The sequence below is a fragment of the Camelina sativa genome, chromosome 8 (assembly GCF_000633955.1).
Source record: "Camelina sativa cultivar DH55 chromosome 8, Cs, whole genome shotgun sequence".
Classification (NCBI taxonomy): Eukaryota; Viridiplantae; Streptophyta; class Magnoliopsida; order Brassicales; family Brassicaceae; genus Camelina; species Camelina sativa.
In genome coordinates, this window is record NC_025692.1 from 16736954 (window position 1) to 16760971 (window position 24018).

The window sequence follows — 24018 nt, forward strand, 5'->3', positions numbered from 1 at the left end:
AGAGATTAATGGCTCCGGCAACGGAGGCGGAGGTCGGTAAGGCCTTATTTATGATGTCCCCGAATAAGGCACCTGGGCCGGATGGAATGACAGCTTTGTTTTTCCAGAAGGCGTGGCGAGTCGTCAAGGAGGATCTTGTGGCCATGGTAGACCGGTTTTTGAAAGAGGGTGTTTTTGATAAAAGTTTGAATAGGACGCATATCTGCTTAATCCCGAAGGTGTCCAAGCCAACCCGGATGGCGGAGATGCGTCCTATTAGCTTGTGTAATGTGGGGTATAAAATTATTTCAAAAATCTTGTGCCAGCGGCTAAAACCAATATTACCCGATCTTATCTCGGAAACACAGACCACTTTTGTTCCAGGCCGTCTGATCTCGGATAACATCCTCATCGCCCAGGAGATGTTTCATGGGTTAACAACAAATCCATCGTGTAAAGGGAAGTTTATGGCGATCAAAACAGATATGAGCAAGGCATATGATAGGGTGGAATGGGGTTTTATTGCGTCTTTATTGCGGAAAATGGGCTTTGGGGAGACGTGGATTTCCAGAATTATGTTTTGTGTTACTTCTGTTGAATATAAGGTCCTTTTTAATGGCCAACCCACTGGTAGGATTGTCTCAGAGAGAGGTTTAAGGCAGGGAGATGCCCTATCTCCTTATTTGTTTATTTTGTGTACGGAGGCTTTAGTTGCAAATTTTCGGAGGGCAGAACGGGATATACAGATTACAGGGATCAAAGTAGCGAACAAGTGTCTGCCAATTACGCATTTGTTGTTTGCGGATGATAGCCTTTTTTCTGTAAAGTAGATAAGGCTCAATGTGGTGTTATTTTGGATCTCTTAAAACAGTATGAGGCTGTTTCGGGTCAGCAAATAAATTTTGCCAAGTCTTCAATCCAATTTGGTCATAAGGTGGATGAGGCTGTGCGGACGGTGATGCATGGGGTGTTGGGGATATCAAATTTGGGAGGCATGGGATCATATCTAGGGTTACCGGAGAGTTTGGGAGGGTCCAAGACAAAGGTTTTTTCTTTTGTTCGGGACAAACTTCAAAGTCGAACGACGGGTTGGTCGGCAAAACTCTTCTCCAAAGGGGGAAAAGAGGTGATGATAAAGTCGGTAGCTCCAGCGGTTCCAAATTTTGTAATGTCGTGCTTCCGGTTACCGAAAACAATAACGTCAAAACTCACGAGTGCAGTGGCGAATTTTTGGTGGAGTACTACAGGACAGGCTGGGGGGATGCACTGGTTAGCTTGGGATAAGCTCTGTTGTAGTAAGCAGTTGGGAGGTTTGGGTTTTAGGCATGTTGATGATTTTAATTCAGCATTGCTGGCAAAGCAACTGTGGCGGCTGATTGAGGCTCCGAACACACTGTTTGCTCGGGTTTTCAAGGGCAGGTACTATCGGAATTCTAATCCTATGGAACCGATACGGTCTTATTCTCCATCTTATGGGTGGAGGAGCATTATTTTTGCTAGATATTTGGTTAATAAAGGGCTTATTATACGGGTTGGTTCGGGAGAGTCCATTTCAATATGGACGGATCCATGGGTACCAGCTCAATCCCCAAGACGAGCGTTTAGTAAGGGTCCTCTTAAGGATTCTTCTCTTCAAATTTCTCATTTAATTGATTGTCACATGAATACTTGGCGTATGGATATGCTCAAGGAGCATTTTGCCCCGGAAGATGTTGATCTGATAGGGGCTATACCTTTGGAAAGTTGTCGGCCACAAGATTCCCTGGGTTGGCATTTTACAAAATCTGGAAAGTATACAGTTAAATCTAGGTATGACACGGAGCTTTTTGCTGCATCACGGCTTAGTACGGTATCTCGGTCGGGTCTAGAGATTACTCCTCTCTTGGCTGGTGTCTGGGGTGCTCACTGTCCACCGAAAATTAAACGTTTTATGTGGCAGGTCTTGACAGGGTGTATTTTGGTTTCGGCAAATCTGCGGCGACGGGGAATTGCGTGTGATTCAGGGTGTGTACGGTGTGGGGCAGAGGAGGAAACAATAAATCATGCTATTTTCTGCTGTCCACCGGCCCGACAGGTTTGGGCTTTAGCTCAGGTTCCCGTAGGTCCTGACTCTCTCCCGACGGAGTCTGTGTACGCTAATGTGGATCATTTCTTAGACTCTACTAATCCGGGTTCTCAAATAAAAAATTTTCCGTGGCTCATGTGGTATATTTGGAAAGCGCGAAATGCTCGCGTTTTTGAGGATGTAATGGATAATCCCCTGGACGTAGTCCGGTTGGCGGAGGGAGAGGCGAATGCCTGGCTGCAGGCCCAGGTGGAGGTTGAGGATGAGGATCGTCCCAATCCTTCCCTTGTCCCTAATTCTAGACAAAGGGAGTCCACAAGCTCCCTCCCCAACTTTTTTACGGGTTATCGGTGTTTCGTTGATGGCTCTTGGAAAGCGACTGACGCTCTTGCAGGTGCAGGTTGGGTTTGTTCTTCCTCACAAGATTCGAGGTCAACCATGGGAGCAACCAATTTCCGACGAAGTTTGTCTCCTCTACATGCTGAAATAGAAGCTTTCATTTGGGCTATGCGGTGCATGATCGGACATGACTACACAGACTGTTCTGACTTGGTGAAGATGGTGTCTTCTCCTCACGACTGGCCGGCTTTCACCCCCTACCTCGACGACATCAAGATAGATCAAGCGGAGTTTTCTTCCTTTTCCCTATCTCTCGTTCCCCGTAATGCGAATGTAAGTGCGGATTCTTTGGCACGCCAAGCGCGTCTGTCTTCGCAGCATGTTTTGTTTGTAAACAATTTACCCCCTAATTGGCTTTTTTGAGCTGATTCTTTTGTTGTAAAAAAAAAAAACAGATTTGCGTATTGAACTTAAAATCTGTCAAACGTCTCTCTATATATATAACCTTAGAGATTTGTATATTTTCCTAAATAATAATAGATATGTGCAAATATATATCATATTTATCTCTTAAATATATTAATTTACTTATTTAAACAACATTTACTTTTATTCTAATCTAACGATTTTATTAAATCTAACCAAAATATTTTTATGTCTATCTTTATCACTTAAAATTATTCATATAATCATTCATTTAAGTAATTATATATTTTTACGTCTATCTTTAACACCTAAAGTTAATAATAAATAAAATTATTCATAAAATCATCCATTTAAGTAATAATATATAACATATTATATATATATATATATTGGGATATGTTAATTTGATTTATCAAACAATAGTTTTTACCATTTTAATTATTTCAAACTTGCAAATTTTTTAAAAAATCATAAGTTTTATCCTTTTGCTATTTTGCATAATTCATAATTTAACACTTCTCAAAAACGTTTATAATCAGTTCCACAAATCATAATAATGTCATAAAGAAACAATATGATAAGAATTCTGTAACTCAAGGTAAACAATATCTTTGTGGTAAAGAGACTTTAATTACTATCCGAAACTCAAAAAAGTGTAATATTACAAAAGATCAAAGATAAATATACTAATAATTAGATTATCGTTACATTAAATAAACTTCAAATTAATCTAAAGAAACAAAAATTATAGGAATATTGTGTGGTGTTGGAAATTGTCTTCTCGTTGATTTTCTCTTCCATATCATCTCTTCATGAGACCAAACTGATGGTTTTGGAATTTCTGAATAGACGATCTTTTTGGTTTTAGGATCTTGTGTATTATATATAATCCAATCCGAAAATTTAGTTGTCATAGTCGTGGAACGAATCATAACATCATCATCAGGACCATCTTCATTGTAGGTATCATATTCATGAATATTAACGATCATAGTATTCCTGCAAACATGGCAATCCAAGTTTAGACATAATCTGTTATCTATAAATTATAAATCAGCTATAAATCGAATACAAACGTTGTAAACATTCTGATTATAAGAAATAATACCTGATACTATTCAGAAACAAATTCATGGATTGTTTAACCTGGTCCATGATACCTACGTCAAATAATTATTAGAATTATTATTTACGAACCACCATACAAAAAGGTAAATACAATTAATCAATCGATCAGTACAAAACACAAAATTGAAATTTTTAATATAATTTTGATAACATGACGAAAGATTTTAATGTAAACATCAACCAAAAAGGATACAATATTATATCTTTTTAAAAGATGAACCAACAACAACCAAAGCTTTATGGTTATGGAATCTTGCTTCCCAAGAAACCACTACACGAAAAGGAAACAATTAGTATGAGTCAGTGAATCATACAAAACAGCAAGATCAGAATAAAAATAAAATAAAATTGACAATATGAATGAATTTTATGTTAAAAACTCAACCAAAAAGGCACGACATTATTATACATTTATTAACAGTTGAACCAACAATTTATGAATTGTGGACCTTGCTTTCCAAGAAACCCCTATACAAACAGGAAAACAAAAGGGATCAGTGGATGGATCATTAATAGGAGACTTATTAAAATTCAAGGGAAGAGTTTTTTTTTATATAATTGGGGTTATGGTGAAAGCAGACAATATCATTTTATTTATAGATAGATGCAAAAGGATCTATCTATTTAGGGTTTCTAGGTTTTTAGGGTTTACAGTAAGGAGGTGTATTGTCATCGGGCATTTTTTCTGCAGAAACCCATTAATTTTGTTCGTCGATTTTTAAGCATTCTAAGCCCATAAACTACCAAAAATCCGTTTAATGCATGATAGATTATGGTCATAAATTATCCAATCAAACGTCCAAGAGAGTTTTTCCAACAAATTTAGGGGTTAAATTAGAAAATTCTAGTTTTACAAATAACTTTTTATGCAAATAGATTTTTTCTATCGATTTTTTTGATTTATTTTTAATGTCAAAAATAGGTAAATTTACATCAAGGAGCAAACTATTTCAACTTAAGGGGCAATTTCATTAATAGCAAAACGGTAAAATTTTGCTGAGATTGAATTTGGGACGTATTCACTTCTCTTTTAATATAATAAAATTTTACCAAAAATTACAATTTTGATTTATTTTTAAATAGCTAAAACCTAAGAACTTGGGGATAAGAGGTCCCGATAATGATGCTCTTAGACTTTATTTATTTCAAGAATACTTTCTAGTCCTCTTGTTTTCGAGTAATTTTAAGATACCAGAGCATTTGAAAATCTTAGGATTATTACTTACAATTACTGGAAAGCAAAGGTTCACCGCCAATAATCGTGAATTGAAAGTTATAAGAGATGGAAGGGTCGAATTATCGTGAATTATCAAAGGTTTAACCACCAAAAAATATTCTAGTCACATGTCACAGGAAATATTTTATTTAATATTGATGGGTACGTTATATGTATTTTAGGTTTAAAACTTGACTTATAAAGTAATAAATACTAGATTACGATCTGTGCTCTCGCACAAGTTAAATTTTTTTATTACTATTATAATTTTAGAATAAAATTTAATTTATATGATTATTTTTAATTTTTGAACATTTTTGGTGAAAGTTTTTTAATATGAACCGTGCTTAGGTAGATTTTATTTTCAACTGCACAATAAGATTTTAGAAATTACGATTAAGTGTGATAAATTGCCAATTTTTTATTTTTTTATTATGCCTAAGAGTATATTTTTATGCCTAACAATATATATTTTGTAAGAATACATGGAATACTAAAGATTTTATTTAGAAAATTGTATAAATCATTGAAATATTCTCTTTAAGATGATTCTTTGGGATATTCTTAAACATATTCATATAGAACAATTAATCTATAACTTTTTTTTGTAACCAACCCATTTTTAATCTATAACATATTTTGTAACCAACTTATAAAAATTTTATAGTTTAAAAAAAAAGCACTACAAGAAAACAATCGATTTGCGACGGAAGTCTGCAACGACAGTAATCCCTCGCAACTTTACGAGAGATTTTCAACTCATTTGCTAGGAAGAGGAGGGTACTTGCAATTCCCTCGCAAAATTTGCGACGGCGGAATCCCCCGCAGATTTGCGAGGGATTTGATACTGATTTGCGGCCCAACGAAACTTCCTCGCAAACAACTCGCAAATCTCTCGCAAATCTCTCGTAAAATTGTGACGAATTAACGATGACGACTTCCGTGGCAAATTTGCGAGGAGTTGCAAGGGATGAAGATGTTGGCAGCCACGTTTTCCCTGAGTGTAACTGTTATGTCGGCAAAACAGTAACAGCCTCGCAAATCCCTTGCAAGAAAATAAAATTTTTAAATATCCCTCGCAAATCCCTTGCAATATTCCCTAGCAAATCCATAGCAGTTTTTTTTTAGTAAGCCTATAAATAGCAAGTTCATGATTCATGGAAACCACAACACAAAACAATTGCAACAAAAACACTTTTACTACCCAAAAAAATCTTGTGAAAGATAAAAAGGCTACAAAAAAAAAGCCTAAAAACTTTCAAATTCCATAATAATGTTTGGAGGAGGGCAGCATGAGATATACACAATATGACGGTGGATGTACAATCACAGAGATCTGGAGACCGGTGATGTGACGAAAGAGTTTTGTGATGGGTTGCGTGGTTTCATGTACTAGGCGACAAACCAAGAATTTGCTCGTCGAAACGGTACCATATTTTGTCCATGTCCTAAGTGCTTCAATGATAATTATTTGGAATTTAATCTAGTGAAGAAGCATCTTTATAATAGAGGATTTATGCCAAATTACTAAGTATGGTTTCGTCATGGAGAGGGTTGTAGCAGTAATGTTGGAAGTAGTAGTATGAATTATGCTGTTGATCAACCTAGTAATTATGGGCATCAAGAATCTGATCAATTTGGTTTTTATGGGTATAATGAGGAAAATAGATTTCATGATATGGTTAATGATGCATTTCATGAAACTACTGCTGCATTTCCTGAGAATAATACGGAAGAACCCAACGTAGATGCACAACGTTTTTATACTATGTTAGATGCTGCAAATCAACCTATCTACGATGGATGTAGAGAAGGGCATTCTAAGTTATCATTGGCATCTAGGATAATGACAATTAAAGTTGATAATAACTTAAGTGAGAATTGCATGGACTCTTGGGCTGAACTCATTAAAGAGTATTTGCCAGCTGATAATGTATCGGCTGAGAACTACTATGAAATACAGAAGTTGGTTGCGAGTCTTGGATTACCATCTGAAATGATTGATGCATGCGTTGACTATTGCATGATTTTTTGGAAAGATGATTCTAAGTTGCAGGAATGTCGGTTTTGCGGGAAACCGAGATATTAGCCTACTCAAGGAAGGACGCGAGTGCCATATAAACGTATGTGGTACTTGCCTGTTGTGGATAGATTGAAACGCCTATACCAATCAAAACAGACTGCAGCGGCAATGTGATGGCATGCAGAACATTCTACTCAATAAGGAGAAATTACACACCCATCTGATGCAAAGGCGTGGAAACATTTTCAATCGGTATATCCTGACTTTGCTCAAGAGTGTAGGAATGTTTATCTTGGGTACAGATGGTTTTAGTCCATTTGGTATGTCAGGGAGGCAGTATTCTTTATGGCCTGTTATATTGACGCCATACAACCTTCCTCCAGATATGTGTATGCAAAGTGAATTTCTGTTCTTGAGTATTTTGGTACCAGGTCCAAAGCATCCGAAGCGAGCTCTAGATATCTTCTTGCAACCTCTGATTCATGAGCTGAAACAATTGTGGTATGAAGGTGTTCAGACGTTTGATTCGTCGCGAAAACATAATTTCAATATGCGGGCAGTGCTAATGTGGACGATTAGTGACTTCCCTGTGTACGGAATGTTATCTGGGTGGACAACACACGAAAGATTATCATGTCCTTATTATATGGATCGTACAGAGGCATTTCAGTTAAAGTATGGGCGAAAACCTTGTTGGTTTGATTGTCATCGTCGGTTTCTTCCCTTGCATCATCCGTACCGGAAGAACAAGAAGTTGTTTAGAAAGAACAAAGTTGTGTGTGTTCCTCCACCATTTTATGTCTCTGGAAATGCTTTGTTTGAGCAGATTCATTACTACAGCGCTCAAGAAACATGTAAACGTGGTGGTAACTATCACACATCAGCAAACATGCCAGATGGATATGGAAGCTCTCACAATTGGCACAAGCAGAGTATTTTTTGGGAGCTTCCATATTGGAAAGATCTTCTATTGCGGCACAACCTTGACGTGATGCACATCGAGAAAAACTTTTTCGATAATTTCATCGTTATGCTTCTGAATGTGCAGGGAAAAACAAAAGATAGCAGGAGATTTAGGTTGGATTTGGCGGAAATATGCGCAAGGATCGATTTACATCTTACAAGAGATGGGAAATTACCAGTACCCCAATTTCGATTGTCAGCAGAGGCTAAGAAGGTGTTGTTCGAGTGGGTTAAATCTGAAGTGAAGTTTCCAGATGGATTTGTCTCAAAATTTTCAAGATGTGTAGAGCAAGGCCAAAAGATTTCAGGTATGAAGTGCCACGATTGTCATGTCTTCATGCAACAACTACTACCATTTGTATTTCTTGAGCTCTTCCAACACACGTTCATGAAGCAATTGCAGGTATATAAGTATATAATGATATATTTTTATATATATATTTATATATTGATATATATACTTATTTAATTAATTCACCCATGCATTTATTATACATTGGTTTGTAGGTATCGGAGTTTTTTTCCGGGACTGATGCACTAGAACATTGACCAGTGATGGGATAGAGAAGTTACGAGATAATATTTCAGTGTTAATTTGTAACTTGGAGAAAATCTTCTAATCCATCTACCACATGAAGCTGATCTTGGTGGGCCAGTGCTGTTTCATTGGATGTATCCTTTTGAGTGGTTTATGAAATCTCTTAAAGGAAAGGCCAAAAATCTTGCTAGAGTTGAGGGGTCGATAGTCGCCAGGAGTTTAACCGAGGAAACGTCTCACTTCACATCATACTAATTTAGCCCTACCGTGAGAACCAAAAAAACACGTAGTCGACGATATGATGACGGAGGCGTTGCACCTACATATAAATGTTCCTGATGTTCCAGATATCTTTGCTCAGATAGGAAGACTTGCTGGAAAGTTAAAGGAAGTTTGGTGGGAAGATCATAGCTATTGTCGAGCAGCTCACAATTACATCTTGAGGAATCTAGATTACGTTCAACCTTATGCTCAAAATTAATTCTATATTCTAAGATAATGAACTAACAAATCTCTATTTTTTTAGACTTTTTGAAACGCAGATTCGTGAAGCATATCCTAATTTAGAAGAATCAGACTATGAGGCTTACAAAGAGCGGGATTTCGCTAATTGGTTAAAATACTATATAAGTATATATATGAAATAAATTCAAACTTTATATGTATTATAGTTTAAAATTTATATAAACTTCTGGTCTAAATATTATCTGTTTATATAGGTTCAGAATGGATGTGGAAATGAACCCTTGCCTCTTTGGTTGCATGAGCTCGTTCAAGAACCAAGAGAGAAGATCACTACTGCTCCGATGTACTTTACTCGCGGTTATACTTTCCATACGTACGCACACGGAAGTCGCAAAGCCACAGCAAATTATGGAATTTATGTACAAGCTGGTGATAGCGATTTCTATGGCGTATTGCAACAAATATTAGAAGTTGATTATCCAGGCCTTCTGAATCTGAGATGCGTACTTTTGAAGTGTAACTGGTACGATCCATCGGTCCGAGGCGTGCGAGTAAATAATTGGGGAGTTGTCGATGTCAATGCGAACAGATCATACCCCAAATTTTATCCTTTCATCCTAGCATCACAAGCACAACAAGTGAGCTTTCTACCCTATCCTCGTTTAAGGCCAAGATGTGAAATGTGGTTATCAATCATTAAAGTTAATCCTTGTGGCCGAATAATTGGGTTAGTTGATGATCAAGTCGTGTTGCAACAAGAAAGAGTCGGTGAAATTTCCATTCCAAACATGTCAACAGAAGATGTTATCCACATTGATCCACAAAACATGCAAATTGAAGATGTTGATGATGTTTCTGAAGAAGAGTGTGAATTAGACGAATTCGAAGAGTCTGATGATGGAGAATATTCTAATGATGATAATGTAATTTCTAGTAGTTCAGAAAATGAATCTGATTGACCAATTGTAGTTTTTGTTATTTTTTTTAACAAAAAAAAAAAGATATTTGCGAGGGATTTGCGTTGGAGTTGCGAAGGAATGCTTCCATGGTCTCGCAAGGTAGTCGTAAGTCCCTCGCAAAAGCCTATACCCTAAACATTATTTGCGAGGGATTTACGATTTTGTCCTAACCCTAAACATTTAAATATTGCGAGGGATTTGCGACTGCTTTGCTAGGTATTCGCGAGGGACTTGCAAGGGAATACCTGCTAGTTCTTGCAAATACGTTGTTACTCCCTCCCAAATCTTATACCCTAAACACCAGATGCTCAAACCCTAAGCTTTTGCACATTGCATATAGTGCAAAAGCTTAGGGTTTGAGCATCAAATGTCTATTGCAAGAACTTAAAACAGAAAAAGGCTAGACAATGTTAAAGTTAAGTAGCCGTTGTTGTACTACTCCATTCGACCGACGTTCTCTCTAGTCAAATTTTCAACACTCCATTTGACAGAAGTTCTCATACTAAAGCTATAGCTAAAATGGGTAAAATAATGATGTTTCACAGATCAGGAACAGTTACTACTGAGACGTGTGTGAAGGACTAGGAGACCGAACCAAGGACTGTTGGAGAACAACACTCCCACAGCTGTTATCCCCAGAGCATGTCGTGTGCATTGAGTGCGGGACGCGTGGGCACTTTGCTTATCGCTGTCCAAACCAAGTTGTCCAAGCGGAAGTGAATTCGCTAGTCCAAGCTGTATGTATGAGAGAAGACCCATCAGGTCAGGATGTTCAAGCCGAGAACCAGTCAAACCATGCCAGAACCTCATCGTCTGCTGCCCCTGCGTCAACCGAGTCTCCCACTGAACCGCAACCTGAGGAGCTGACTAGCTTGTGTGTCTTCACGTGTGAGGAGTGTAGGAGCCGCCAAAACCAATAGGATATTTGGGGAAAAGGGAAGTTTTCTTTTTGGGCTTTGTGTAAGGGCCAGATAGGATTTTCTTTTTAACCGCTAGACTTAACCTTTACGTGTACCTTGTCTAGGCAGATCCGAACCCTGTGTATTAGAAGGATAGGTGAAGGAAGAACTCATCTATTTTTCCCTTTTGGGTGTAAAATACTTGTGTTAATTTCCTAGCCGCGGTTATCTACTTGTTTCTGTGTTGCTTGCTAATCTTTGCTTGTTTAATTGCTTGCTTTGATTGCTTTAGCATCTTGTAGGTTTGCATAGTTAATTTTTATTAATTAGCTTGCAATGGATTAGCATGATTGATTGAGGATTCACGTAAGACGCTACAACGCGCGATCAGACAAATGAAGAAGTTCGAAGAAGATTCAACCAAGGAGCGATGAGTCAATTCCGTTTGAGAGAGTGCAAGAGAGAGCAATAATAAAAAGGATTAGGGCAAATCCTTAGAAGAAATTAATCAAAATGGGCGAAACCAAACAAAAAGGAGCATTGCAAATCAATTAAAAATGGCAAAGCGAATTGAGAAGAAAATCAAAGAAAGTGCGATCAAGAGAGTGCAAAGAAGATAGCACATGGCCAAAGAACTCAACTAAGTGCGGACAAAGAGGGTGCAAGAAATTAAAGGTGGCAAACAAGACTAAGAAAATTATGCTATGTGGCAAAACTAGTGAGGTTCTATCGGACCAAACTAGTAGGTGGACGAGGAAGTTAGAAAAAGTATGGAGGATGACCAAGAAGTTCGGAGATGGAGGCAAACGATGAAGTCGTTAAATTTACCAAGATCATTTGATCAAGTTCAAGACAAAGTAAATCAAGAACATGGAGATTTTTAAATGAGGAGTTGGAGACCAAGTAGCCAGAGGGAGACAATTTATCAGACAAGGATGTAGAAGCTAAAAGAGATGGAAAAGTTAAGTCCTATGGAGTATGAAATAAAGAGAGCCGGAGAAGTAAGCCATATGGGGTACGAAATCGAAGGAGCCGGAGAAGTAAAGCTATATGGAATGTGGAGCCAAAATTTGGAGGATGCGACATCGTGAGATAAACCTACCAAGACGTCAAAGTAAATCGAGTCGCACGATAGAGGGAAGAAGTCAAGAAAAGCTGAAGAAAGAGAAGAATCAAGTCAAGGAGATTATCAAAGACCAAGGAAAGGAGAGGAAGTTCAAATTTTCCACGAGCATCACAGCGGAGTAGCAAAGTAACGGTGATAGCGGTGGTAGTAAGATGAAGACGCAGATGACAAGAAGTATCAGCACCATATCAAAAGAAGGAGGAGAATTTAGAATTCGAGGATGACTTCTAATAAGGGGGGGGGGGAGAATGTAATGACCCTCACCAAGAGTAAAAATCCAAAGTTAAAATTTTGGAGAAAAAGACCCGGAAAAGACTTAGCCCGAAGGAGAAGAGAAGAATAAGAAGAACGACCAAAGGAAGTCCGAAGAAAAATTGACAAGTCGAAAGATGGCCAATGGCCGGAGGTCAAGAGGCTAAGTTCAATAGGAAGTCAAAGAAGAAGAATGGTCAGGTCAAAAACCACAAAAGGCCAAGGTACGGTCAGGACGGACGTACACGAACAGGGACGGTACAGACAGACGTACATGGTCGGAGATGGTACAGACAGACGTACATGGTCGGACACGGTACGCACAGATCAGACATACGCGGACGGAGACGGTACGCACAGGTCAGATGTACGCGGATGGAGACGGTACTCACAGGTCGGACGTACACGGACGAAGACGGCACAGACCGAGTAAAGACGGAAAGGACGGACGCATGCAGAGTGGAGACGGTAAAGGACGAGTATAGACGGTAAAGATAGATTGTTCACGGTACTGACGGCGAAGTTGCGGTATTGACGATAAGTTGCGATACTGAAAAAGGAGTTGCGGTACTGCCGTCAAACTACGGATGAGACCAAAAAATTGCGGATATAGCAGACGATCGACGGACGCATTGCCGCGTTTGTCTGCTGGCGCAAAAAAAGAATATTCTCTTCTCTCTTGAATCAACCAATGGAATTTGATGCAACTATGAAGGACAATCATTATGTTGTTGAAGAACAAAAAGGAGATACATAATCATTATTTCTTTAAGAAGTTGGCCAATGGGAGTTCATGCACCAAAAAGTGGGAGACAAAGGAAGATTTTTCCTTTACAAATCGGCTAATCCAAACTCATGCAAGAGAATGATGAAGATTCTGTGGAATTTGTGGCTTGGGATCGACCAAGTCTTCGCCCAAAGGAGTGGAGAGGAGGATTATGCTAGGAATCACCGTGCATGTTGAGAATTGAACTGCATATTTTCATGATGAACTTGATGCATTTTTAGCAATTTGGCTTGCTTAAAATATGGACCATGGACTTGCATGCATAATTCTTACTTGCAATATTTTCTTGCTTAAAAATCGGATTAAAATGGTTGCATGCATGTAGAACAATCTAGGTTGCTTGGATTATTATTCTTGTTTCCTATTGATTGTTGTGTTTTTTCTTGCTAGATTTCTTGCTTGTTATGCCTGATTTATCTTGCTTGAATTGCTTGCTTTAGTACTAAATTCTTTGCGTTTTTACCCATAGAATTGTAGTACTTATTTTAGCTAGTCTCTTGAATTATATTTGTTATTTTTCTCGAGTCGTAGCTAGGATAGAGTAGTCGATCTTCTGTTCCAAATGCTGAAAGGTTGTCTTGTGGGAAGTTCTCAACGACCACTTACACGGGACAACGTCGCGTCTAGCTAGCTAGTAAAGCGACATCTACTTGACGTCGTAGCATTGGATGGTTCATGCGGGTTACCTTTGTGGTTTCCGCATGGACAGAGGTAAGGAACGAAACAGATTATCGAGGGCCCATAGGTGAAGAGTCTAGGGTAGTCGAGTGATCCTTGATTATTCTAGTCGTCTTGTGTTGTTTAGGTGAAAGAGTCTAGAGTATTCAAGTTACCCCTGTTGTATTCTCGTCGTCTTGTTCATCGCGTAGGAGTATAGAGTCTAGGTTAATTGAGTCAAGTCCTGCTTGAACTAAACCTCTTTGCTTGCTTGTTTGTTATTTGCTTCCGCTATCGTTTCTGTTGCGTAGCTTTGATTGCTTGCCTTGCTTGTTTCCTTCCTTGTTGGGGTATTCGGGGTGGGGAAAGTTAGAAGCATGTTTAGGAAAGGGGTACCCAGGCTCACTGAGTAATCTTAGATTACTCATGATAATTATTTGTCTTACAGGAAGTCTAGGAAGAGTCTAGAGCTGGAGCGAACTTAGGGTACCAGATAGGGATTGTTTTCTGTGTTTTTGTAAAATCCTATATTTTCCTAAAATGTATTCTATGGAAGTATCCGACTATTATGTATATTGCTTTGATAACTTATTTATCAATGTTATATTTTATTAAAGTAATATATATTCGGTTTGTTTTGGGGAAACATGGCAAGTTGCATCCGACTACAATTGGCCTTGTCCGGGCTAACACAACCACCAGGACCGCGAGGGTTGCAAAGCCTAAGCGAACCTCGGCCGCCAGGCGGAGTCGCGTCTAGGAGGACTGGTCGGGAAGCTGCAGCTTCCGTCCCTCGACCGGACCACCCGGGTACGATCTCCCAGCAGTAGCGTCCCGTGGCTGTCTGTGTCCTCGTCTGGGGCATAGGACGGTTCGGGGGCGTTACAGGTAGTCCGCAACGAGATATTTTTTAAGAAAATGTTTTTCATTAAATAGAAATATTATTGAGAAAAAGGTAAGAAGCTTTAGAATTTTTAAAATTTGTGTCTAAAATGTAGTAGTTTTTAGTTTACTATTGAATTATATATTACCAAAAACACACACATACCAGTTATTGGCCTTCTTGTATCAAAGCAAGTTATCTAATCTGTATTATCAAACCCATTTAAACAAAGTTCTGTAGAACACACCTTATACTATATATTTTTGAGATACTTGATATAGTGAGCAGAATGAAGTACTAGAACATCAATTGGATGATAGAAATTGGTTTAATCGATTTAAACAGTTCGATGTGTACATCCATCCATCGACTCTTCGTCTTCTTCCTTGCAAACAATTTTTCACCATATGTGAGTTTATTTCTTCAACTATCTTTAATCTGTTCATCTTCTTGTTAATCTCTTTAATTAATTCATTGATTGTTGGATTTGGGTAAACTCTACTTTGATTTAATCGTTTTTTCAAGTTCTTGGTTTCTCAAATAGCTGCGAGTGTTGAATATACACGTCAATCAAATCAACATATCAGTATGATAATCCATACTTTTTGAACAGCTCAGACCATGCAGGATTAGTACTTGTTTAGTTTGACTCATGATGGTGCATATGTCCATTCTTGGCCTCGATCATTGCTACGATTACTAAATCTTATGAGAATTATAGGGATTATGAAGCATGGTCTAGTTGTAATGACATGGTAGTTACTTGACTTATGAATTATGTGTGTAAGAAGATTGGTTGGACCTTTGTGACAAAAAAAAAAAAGATTGGTTGGACCGTTGGAATTTTGTTGTTTATCTTTTTGCCGAAAGAATTTGAAAAAGTCGTATGTTCTGATTTAAACAAGATGATGCTCATATGGTATATGAGATTGAACAGAGGTTACGTATTATACAAAAAAATGCTACAACGATTTATTCATATTACAGTAAGCTAGTTACATAGTGGAAAGAATATTGAAATTATGTAAGCAGCATATGTAAAGCGGGGATCTATAGGAGAATTTACAATAAAGACGCCAATTTACAACAAAGAAATTGAGTAACAAACTATATTTCTTGACGAAAAAAACAAAAGAAAACAGAAACAAACTATACTCCTAAATACTAATATCTTAAATTAGCTTCTCCTAAAATGAGCTCATAATATAATACACAATCCTACAAAAAAAAAAAAACACCGTACTTGTTTTTTTTGTTTTTTAGTTTTTGATAAATAAAATTTTTATTCAATAAAAAAAAAAACCGTTGTACAATAGTTGCTCAGTCATTCTCACTTGAAGATAATGTGAAAGGGTTGCAAATCATTAATTTGCTGCAAGATGAATTTTTCACCTAAGTTGAATGGAAAACTTTGCATGTGTAAAATAATTGATTTGACTAACGTTCTATATAATGTAACTGCAAATTAAATATTTTAGTGGTGTATTACGAAAAAAAAAATTGAGAACGAAATTCCAAAATTTTCAAGATTATAGATGATAAATATGCATCATCCGCATGTATATATAAATTTGTATAGGATTCTCTATTAGAGAAGAAAATGTGTAACCCCACCACATATGTCCATATGTCACATGAAAATACATGTTATATTTTTTTTGGTTAGACAAACAATTTTAATGGTCCTTAAAATTTCTTTTTCTTTATTCCCCAATTGTTCTAAGCCTCTAATTTTCTTCTCTTTTATTTTTATTAAGAAAATACATTGTGATTACATTTTTGGAGTGAAACCAAAAGAAAACAAAGCAATTAGTAATTCATGTTTTCTAAAGAGTTTCCATGGATTAATAATACATTCTTGTTTATAAATATACCAAAGGATTTTATGTATTACAGAAACTTATTTTCTTTGTTGATTATTAGATATATCCCTGGATTATGTTTTTCCCATATAAGTTTGACGGTTTCTCACTGGCTTTCTTTAGAAGAGAGTTCTCAACCGTTAACTAATATGTAGAATTTAGACGACAAAAAAAAAATATACCGACGGAAATAAAATCATCGGAATTAGTTTTTCATTATAAAAAAAAAGAAGTAACTCGTGAAGCAATTTTTAAAAGCTACAATTATTCTTGTTTAAAAATAAATAGTGACGATAGAGAAATGGTTTCTCTATAGGATGATACATCACCACATCAACATCTCAAAAAGTTGTCACATGTACATTTTACCTGACGCCCTTCCGTTACTTTAGTTTCAAATTCTAAACCACTATTGTTTATCGAACTAAGCATTATCATGTTTGTAAGCTCAAAAATTAGACGAGAGAGAACGTCTGTCAAATGGAACGATTGATCATATTATACAGCAAACAGAAGTCCCCACTCATATGTATGAATGTGAAGGGCCAAAAACATCGAAAATAAAGTGTTGTGTCATTGTGGTCCTCGATTAAGGGTAAACTCGTAATTATATTTATTTTTATTTAAAATTTCTTTTTTTGGTTACACTCTTTAAATTAATTTTTTCCGAAATCGGCTATGAAATTGTTGGCCTCTTTTTTGGCCACCATAACAATCCAACCACTTTAATTCCTTCATACTCCAAACGAGTTATAAAAGAGTTTGATATTATTTCAATGCTTTAATGTCTATTATCAACTATTTTAGATTTCAAAAAGGTTTTACAGGTTTTATAGCAAAAAAACCAAAAAACAAGGAAAATATGTTTTAGGAAAGATTCAGAGCTTTACAGTACGGACAACTTTTGAAGAACTTCCAGAACTCACATCTCGACGTACCTGGTATATACGGAAAGCTGAAAAAGTCATCTTTCTCCTCGACGTGGAATCAAGTCAATCCGATCACTCATCCGGAAGTTATGCCCAATTTACCGAGACTTGTTACAAACCGAAGTAAGGAGAACCATTCAGCCAACGGGCTTTTATTGAAGGCCTGACCAGCGACCACCACGGCGGCCGGCTCCAAGTCTTCACCACGTTCTAGAACATTTCTACGCCGCCCCTTGCCATGCACTTAAAGAAGAAAAGACGTTTCTACCCTTACAAAACCCTAAACCTAGACAAAACCCTATAAATACTCTTCTAATCCCTAGGGTATAGAGTGTGCACATTTTGGAGCAGCCAAGAGACACGACCAGAGGAGCAGCCGACGACCAGACCCTTCTCTCGTTCTTCTCTTTGAAGCTTTGAAGTCCACCAACTCTTTTCTATTCTATTTGCTTTGTACTTTGTTTATAAAGGAAGAAGATCCGACACTTTGTTTGACAATCATTGAAGTAATATCTAAATCCCTTTTCTCTATTTATTCTTTTATGTTTATGAGTTTATTAAACCTTTCTTTGATGATTCCCTTAAACATGCTAGATTAGTTTTCTAGTTGGGTTTAAAGGGATAATCAAAGGGGGGAGATGATCTTAGTTTAGGTGGCAGTTTTTAGGGTTTGTTAGATTTATATTCTTGTTTATTCTATGCTTTAATTCTAAGTCTTTACTTAATGCTTTAAGTTAGCCTCATGATCTAACTATGATTTAAAGTGTGTGTGCTTTGCCAAAAGCTTGCATGTGTGCTTGACCTAGCTTAGATGTATGGGGAGACATAGGAAGCACATACCCCTTACCTATGGAATTCCATGGATTAGAATCGAACCCGTTTTAAATGTTTTGATCTATGTGTCGTTGCCTGTGACAGTTGAGTAACGGAGTGTAGAGATCTTTGACGGTTAGCTTGAGAACATTAAGTTAACGGTTCATTAATGTTTCGTAGTCCGTGTTTTAGATAAACAAACTAACCCTAAACTTTCCTAGATAGATAGATCATTGAACCCCTGCGATTCCCCTTTATGCCCAACGCTTGTTTTATTTAATTTACTTGCTTTTTATTTACGTTTATTACTTACTTACGACAGTGAAAATCTAAACCCCCATTTTTATTGAGTCCTAGCCTTACTTACTTCCAACGGATTCCGTTGAATAACAACTCTCTCTCTCTGTGGGATCGATCCTTAAATACTACTACTGATTAGCTGTGCACTTGCAGCAGTTGTGTGGTCTTTTTAAGGTAAAAGATTTTGGAGCGAAATAAACCACGCATCAATCTGAACACAGTCTGGGTAAGTCACCCTCTTCCGAGCTGTAGATCTGGTCCTCAGACGGCCTCTCGGCTGCGTAGTCACGGTCTGCACTCCTTGGTTCACTGTCCTTGGTCTCTTGGTACTACCTTCTCCTTCTTCGAATCTGAAATATTCTCGGTTCAGCCTCCTTGCTTCGTCCATCTTATCGATCATCTCCATCATTGGGTCTCTTGGTACTTCCTCCATCTCCCTTATGTGGTTTAGAGACCTCTCATTACTTAGGTCCTCCTCCAGCATTCTCGGATCCCACCTTCCATAACTCGGCAACTCTCCTTCCTCTTGATCGGTTTCTGATTGCGGCAACACCATTCACAATGGTATGGCTCGAATTGGACTGATTTGCTCTGGTACAACTCGGTCTGAAAGGTCTTGTTCCGGCACAACTCGGTATGATCTGCTTACTGGACTAACATTGTCCCTTAGCTCCATGGTTGGTTCGGCTTCCGGTACTGGGTCTTGCGGCACGTAGTCTTGGTTACTCCTTAGCTCGATCACTATGGTTGGTACTCATCTTCCGATGATATCACGATCACCTCCACAAGTTCTTCCTCCTCTGATGTTGGTTCAGAAGACTGTGAGTTTCCATCACTCGAGTTCCAGTCTCTCTCGGTCTCCAGTACTACTTCGTCACCACCAGCTTCATTTGTCAGATACACCTCGGACAGAAAGTCGAGAATTCTATCGATCGCCTTCGGGTGTGCTCTCATATAGTCCAAGGCACTACTGTTGTCAATCTGATCTTCGACAAGGTCCAACAGTAGATGCTGCAACTTATCCGCGATCTCGGCATCTTCTTCTCCATGGTCTCACCCTAGAACAGTTAAAAAGTTTCCTTGCGCGTCCATCTGGACTTGGATACGACTCAGCTCTCCAATCTCCAACACCATTGTCTGATCGTCTTGGTCCACTTCCATCTCCTCTGATCCTTCTAGACATTCTCATGGATCTGTCTCAAAAGACGGCTTAACATCACCTTCATCGAGAAAATCCTCTAAGCTCCAAGTATCTGGGCTACTGCTTTCTGATTCGGTCGATAAGTAACCGTTGTGATTTTCGTGATCCCCACGTCTCGGCCACTCTCCTCTTGAACCATCCCCATGTTTCAGCCACCCTCCTCTTGAACCATCCCTGCAACCTGATTCACCTGAAGACATCTAAACACCCACAAGGGTAGGTAAGCTGCTAGTCAATTCTAAGGTTTACATTCAAAAATAGACAAGCAAACTACTGGAATCTAATTTTGTTTTTGCGATGCATTTACTCGATAAAAATTGAAAAGCACAAGTGCCCGCGGGTTCGAAACACCGCTCTGATACCACCGTTGTAACGTCCCCAAACCGTCCTATGCCCCGGAGATAGCCACAGGACACTACTGCTAGGAGATCGCACCCGGGTTGTCCGGCCGAGGGATGGAAGCTGCAGCTTCCCGACCAGTCCTCCTGGATAAGACTCCGCCCGCGGCCGAGGTTCGCTTAGGCTTTGCAACCCTCGCAGTCCTGGAGCGTTGTGTTAGCCCGGACAAGGCCAATTGTATCGGATGCAACTTGCCATGTTCCCCAAAAAACCGAATATATATTACTATAATAAAATATTACATTGAAAACCAAGTTATGAAAGCAATATACATAATAGTCGGATACTTCCATAAAACACATTTAAGGAAAATATAGGGTTTTACAAAAACACAGAAAACAATCCCTATCTGGTACCCTAAGTTCGCTCCAGCTCTAGACTCTTCCTAGACTTCCTGTAAGACAAATAATTATCATGAGTAATCTAAGATTACTCAGTGAGCCTGGGTACCCCTTTCCTAAACATGCTTCTAACTTTCCCCACCCCGACTACCCCAACAAGGAAGGAAACAAGCAAGGCAAGCAATCAAAGCTACGCAACAGAAACGATAGCGGAAGCAAATAACAAACAAGCAAGCAAAGAGGTTTAGTTCAAGCAGGACTTGACTCAATTAACCTAGACTCTATACTCCTACGCGATGAACAAGACGACGAGAATACAACAAGGGTAACTTGAATACTCTAGACTCTTTCACCTAAACAACACAATACGACTAGAATAATCAAGTATTACTCGACTACCCTAGACTCTTCACCTATGGGCCCTCGATAATCTGTTCCGTTCCTTACCTCTGTCCATACGGAAACCACAAAGGTAACCCGCATGAACCATCCAATGCTACGACGTCAAGTAGTTGTAGCTCTAGTAGCTAGCTAGACACGACGTTTTCCTGTGTAAGAGGTCGTTGAGAACTTCCCACAAGACAACCTTTCAGCATTTGGAACAGAAGGTCGACTACTCTATCCTAGCAACGACTCGAGAAAAATAACAAATATAATTCAAGAGACTAGGTAAAATAAGTACTACATCATGAGTGCTTCTACCCAATATGTGGTAGGTATGCTTGCTTGGAAAAGAAGGGACCCAATTTGTTACTATTTGGTTTCATTTTGCTACAAGAGTAAAAGAGATGATTAGTCTGATTGCAACATCTTTTAATACTACATGATCATCTCTGTATGTATACAATTTAAGCTTGAAAATAAAGAAATCAAGTCCTGAAATAATGTAGTATTACCGCAAACTGTTTCAACCAAAGTCATGATCATCACTTGGCATTGACGAGTATGTTTCATAAGGTTCTTTGAGGAGTCCATACATCATCCGGTTTAGAGATTAGCTGATTTCCCCATATATATACTGATAAAGCTAGATTTTGATACATATATATACTGATTTGAAGGTCAGTTGATGAAAGAGTTTGGGAAGTTTTTTTGACAATCGTGGAAACAAAGAATGGAGATCGTGGGAATCTCTCCCCTTTGATATGGTGTTTATATGACAATATATCATCATGTGGAAAGTTTCTCTCATTCTTTTTGTTTTTTGTTTTTTTTTTTTAATGTAAGTTTTTGAATATTAAAAGAAAAGTTCAAAAATAATGGGTAGTGTAATGACCCTCACCAAGAGTAAAAATCCAAATTTAAAATTTTGGAGAAAGAGACCCGGAAAAGACTTAGCAAGAAAGAGAAGAGAAAAATAAGAAGAACGAACAAAGGAAGTCCGAAGAAAAATCGACAAATCGAAAGATGGCCAATGCCTGGAGGTCAAGAGGCTAAGTTCAATAGGAAGTCAAAGAAGAAGAATGGCAAGTCAAAAACCACAAAAAGGCCAAGGTACGGTCAGGATGAACTTACACGAACAGGGATGGTACGGACAGACTTACATGGTCGAAAAAAGTACGGACGGACGTACATGGTCGGACACGGTACGCACAGGTTGGACATACGCGGACGGAGACAGTACGCACAGGTCAGGCGTACGCGGATGGAGACGGTACGCACAGGTCAGACTTACACGGATGAAGACGGAACGGGCCGAGTAAAGACGGAAAGGACGGACGCATGCAGAGTGGAGACGGTAAAGGACGAGTATAGCCGGTAAAGACAGATTGTTCGCGGTACTGAAGGAGAAGTTGCGGTACTGACGATAAGTTGCGGTACTGACGATGGAGTTGCGGTACTGCCGAGAAACTACGGACAAGACCGAGAAATTGCGGATGTAGCAGACGATCGACAGAAGCATTGCTGAGAGCCGACAGCGTTCCAGATTTTGTGGAGCGTTTGTCCGCCGGCTCAAAAAGAGAATATTCTATTTTATCTTGAATCAACCAATGGAATTTCATGCTACTATGATGGGCAATCATTATGTTGTTGAAGAACAAAAAAGAGAAACATAATCACTATGGCTTTAAGAAGTTGGCCAATGGGAGTTCATGCACCAAAAAGTGGGAGACAAAGGAAGATTTTTCCTTTACAAATCGGCCAATCCAAACTCATGCAAGAGAATGATGAAGATTCTGTGGAATTTGTGGCTTGGGACCAAGTCTTCACCCAAAGGAGTGGAGAGGAGGAAGATGTGTGCTCGCCATACATTGGCGAGTAGCACCGCCCAAAAACCACTATAAATTGAAGCTCTCCCTTCTCACTTTGCTCATTCACCACTCAAAGAAGAAGAAGCTCAAAATTCTCTCTAAGTGTTTGCTCTCTTAACGACGGAGAGGGAGACCGAAGTTGGACGCAGTCGGTGGATGCTGTCGGAGACGCTGTTCGGGTCGAGGAGAGTCGCAGTTCAGAGACGCTGTTGGACGCAGTTCAGAGACGCTGTTGGACGCAGCTCAGAGACGCAGTCGGACACAGTTTGACGCGAAAAGGAAGTTGTCTGATCCGCGGTGCCGTGAAGTCCGATCATCAATCTACTGAGTTCTGTGGTAGTTTTGTGTGGGGTGCTGCATGGTTCCTATGGACCATGTACGTACCCATTGTGGTTACATTTAGACTAGGATCATGGTAGGATCAGTTAAATGTTGCATGCATAAATTGGTAGGATTCATGCTAGAATTCATGTTTAAATCACATAGAATTATGCTAGGAATCACCATGCATGTTGAGAATTGATGAGAATTGAACTGCATATTTCCATGATGAACTTGATGCATTTTTATAAATTTGGCTTGCTTAAAATTTGGACCATGGACTTGCATGCATAATTAAATTGGTAGATTTTTACTTGCAATATTTTCTTGCTTAAAAATCAGATTAAAATGGTTGCATGCATGTAGAACAATCTAGGTTGCTTGAATTGTTATTCTTGTTTCCTGTTGATTGTTGTGTGTTTTCTTGCTTGATTTCTTGCTTGTTATGCCTGATTTATCTTGCTTGATTTCAAGCATACCTACCACTATCTTGGCACTACAACCTTCTACCCTTCTTACCGGAGATGCCATATTCACTAGTCTGAGAATTTAGAATCAAATGGTGGGACAAATACAACCTCGATCGCTGCTCTTTATCCAACTTGGAGAAATGGATCCAGACACATCAACAAATAAAGCAATCCATAGCTACAGTATCCCGAGCATTACCACCTATTCAAACAAAAACTTCGCCCCGCAAACCACCAAGTCCTACAGAATCAACAACTTCATTCTCCGGATCCAAGAAAAGTAAAGGTAAAGAAAAACTCCTCGAGACAATAGCTATGCAAATATCCTCCTCAGACGACGAAGATGATATAACACAAGACAACAATACGCAAGACGATGATCCATTCTAAAACATGACTATCTGAAAAAAAAAAAAAAAAAAAAA

General features: G+C 38.6%; 1 protein-coding gene across 1 annotated transcript; it reads left to right on the forward strand.

The window, feature by feature from the left end:
* On the forward strand, positions 9–2806 carry LOC104709611. Its single transcript, XM_010426191.1, has 3 exons — positions 9–218; positions 306–473; positions 851–2806. Exons 1-3 carry the CDS (start codon positions 9–11, stop codon positions 2804–2806), a joined length of 2334 nt encoding a protein of 777 aa, XP_010424493.1.

Excerpts from the sequence above, each read along its gene's own strand:
- LOC104709611 (XM_010426191.1), top strand. The coding sequence starts at position 9 with ATGGCTCCGGCAACGGAGGCGGAGGTCGGTAAGGCCTTATTTATGATG. Across the intron at positions 219-305 it reads ATATCTGCTTAATCCCGAAG|CGGCTAAAACCAATATTACC; the intron begins GTGTCCAAGCCA and ends ATCTTGTGCCAG. Across the intron at positions 474-850 it reads TCAAAACAGATATGAGCAAG|TATGAGGCTGTTTCGGGTCA; the intron begins GCATATGATAGG and ends CTCTTAAAACAG.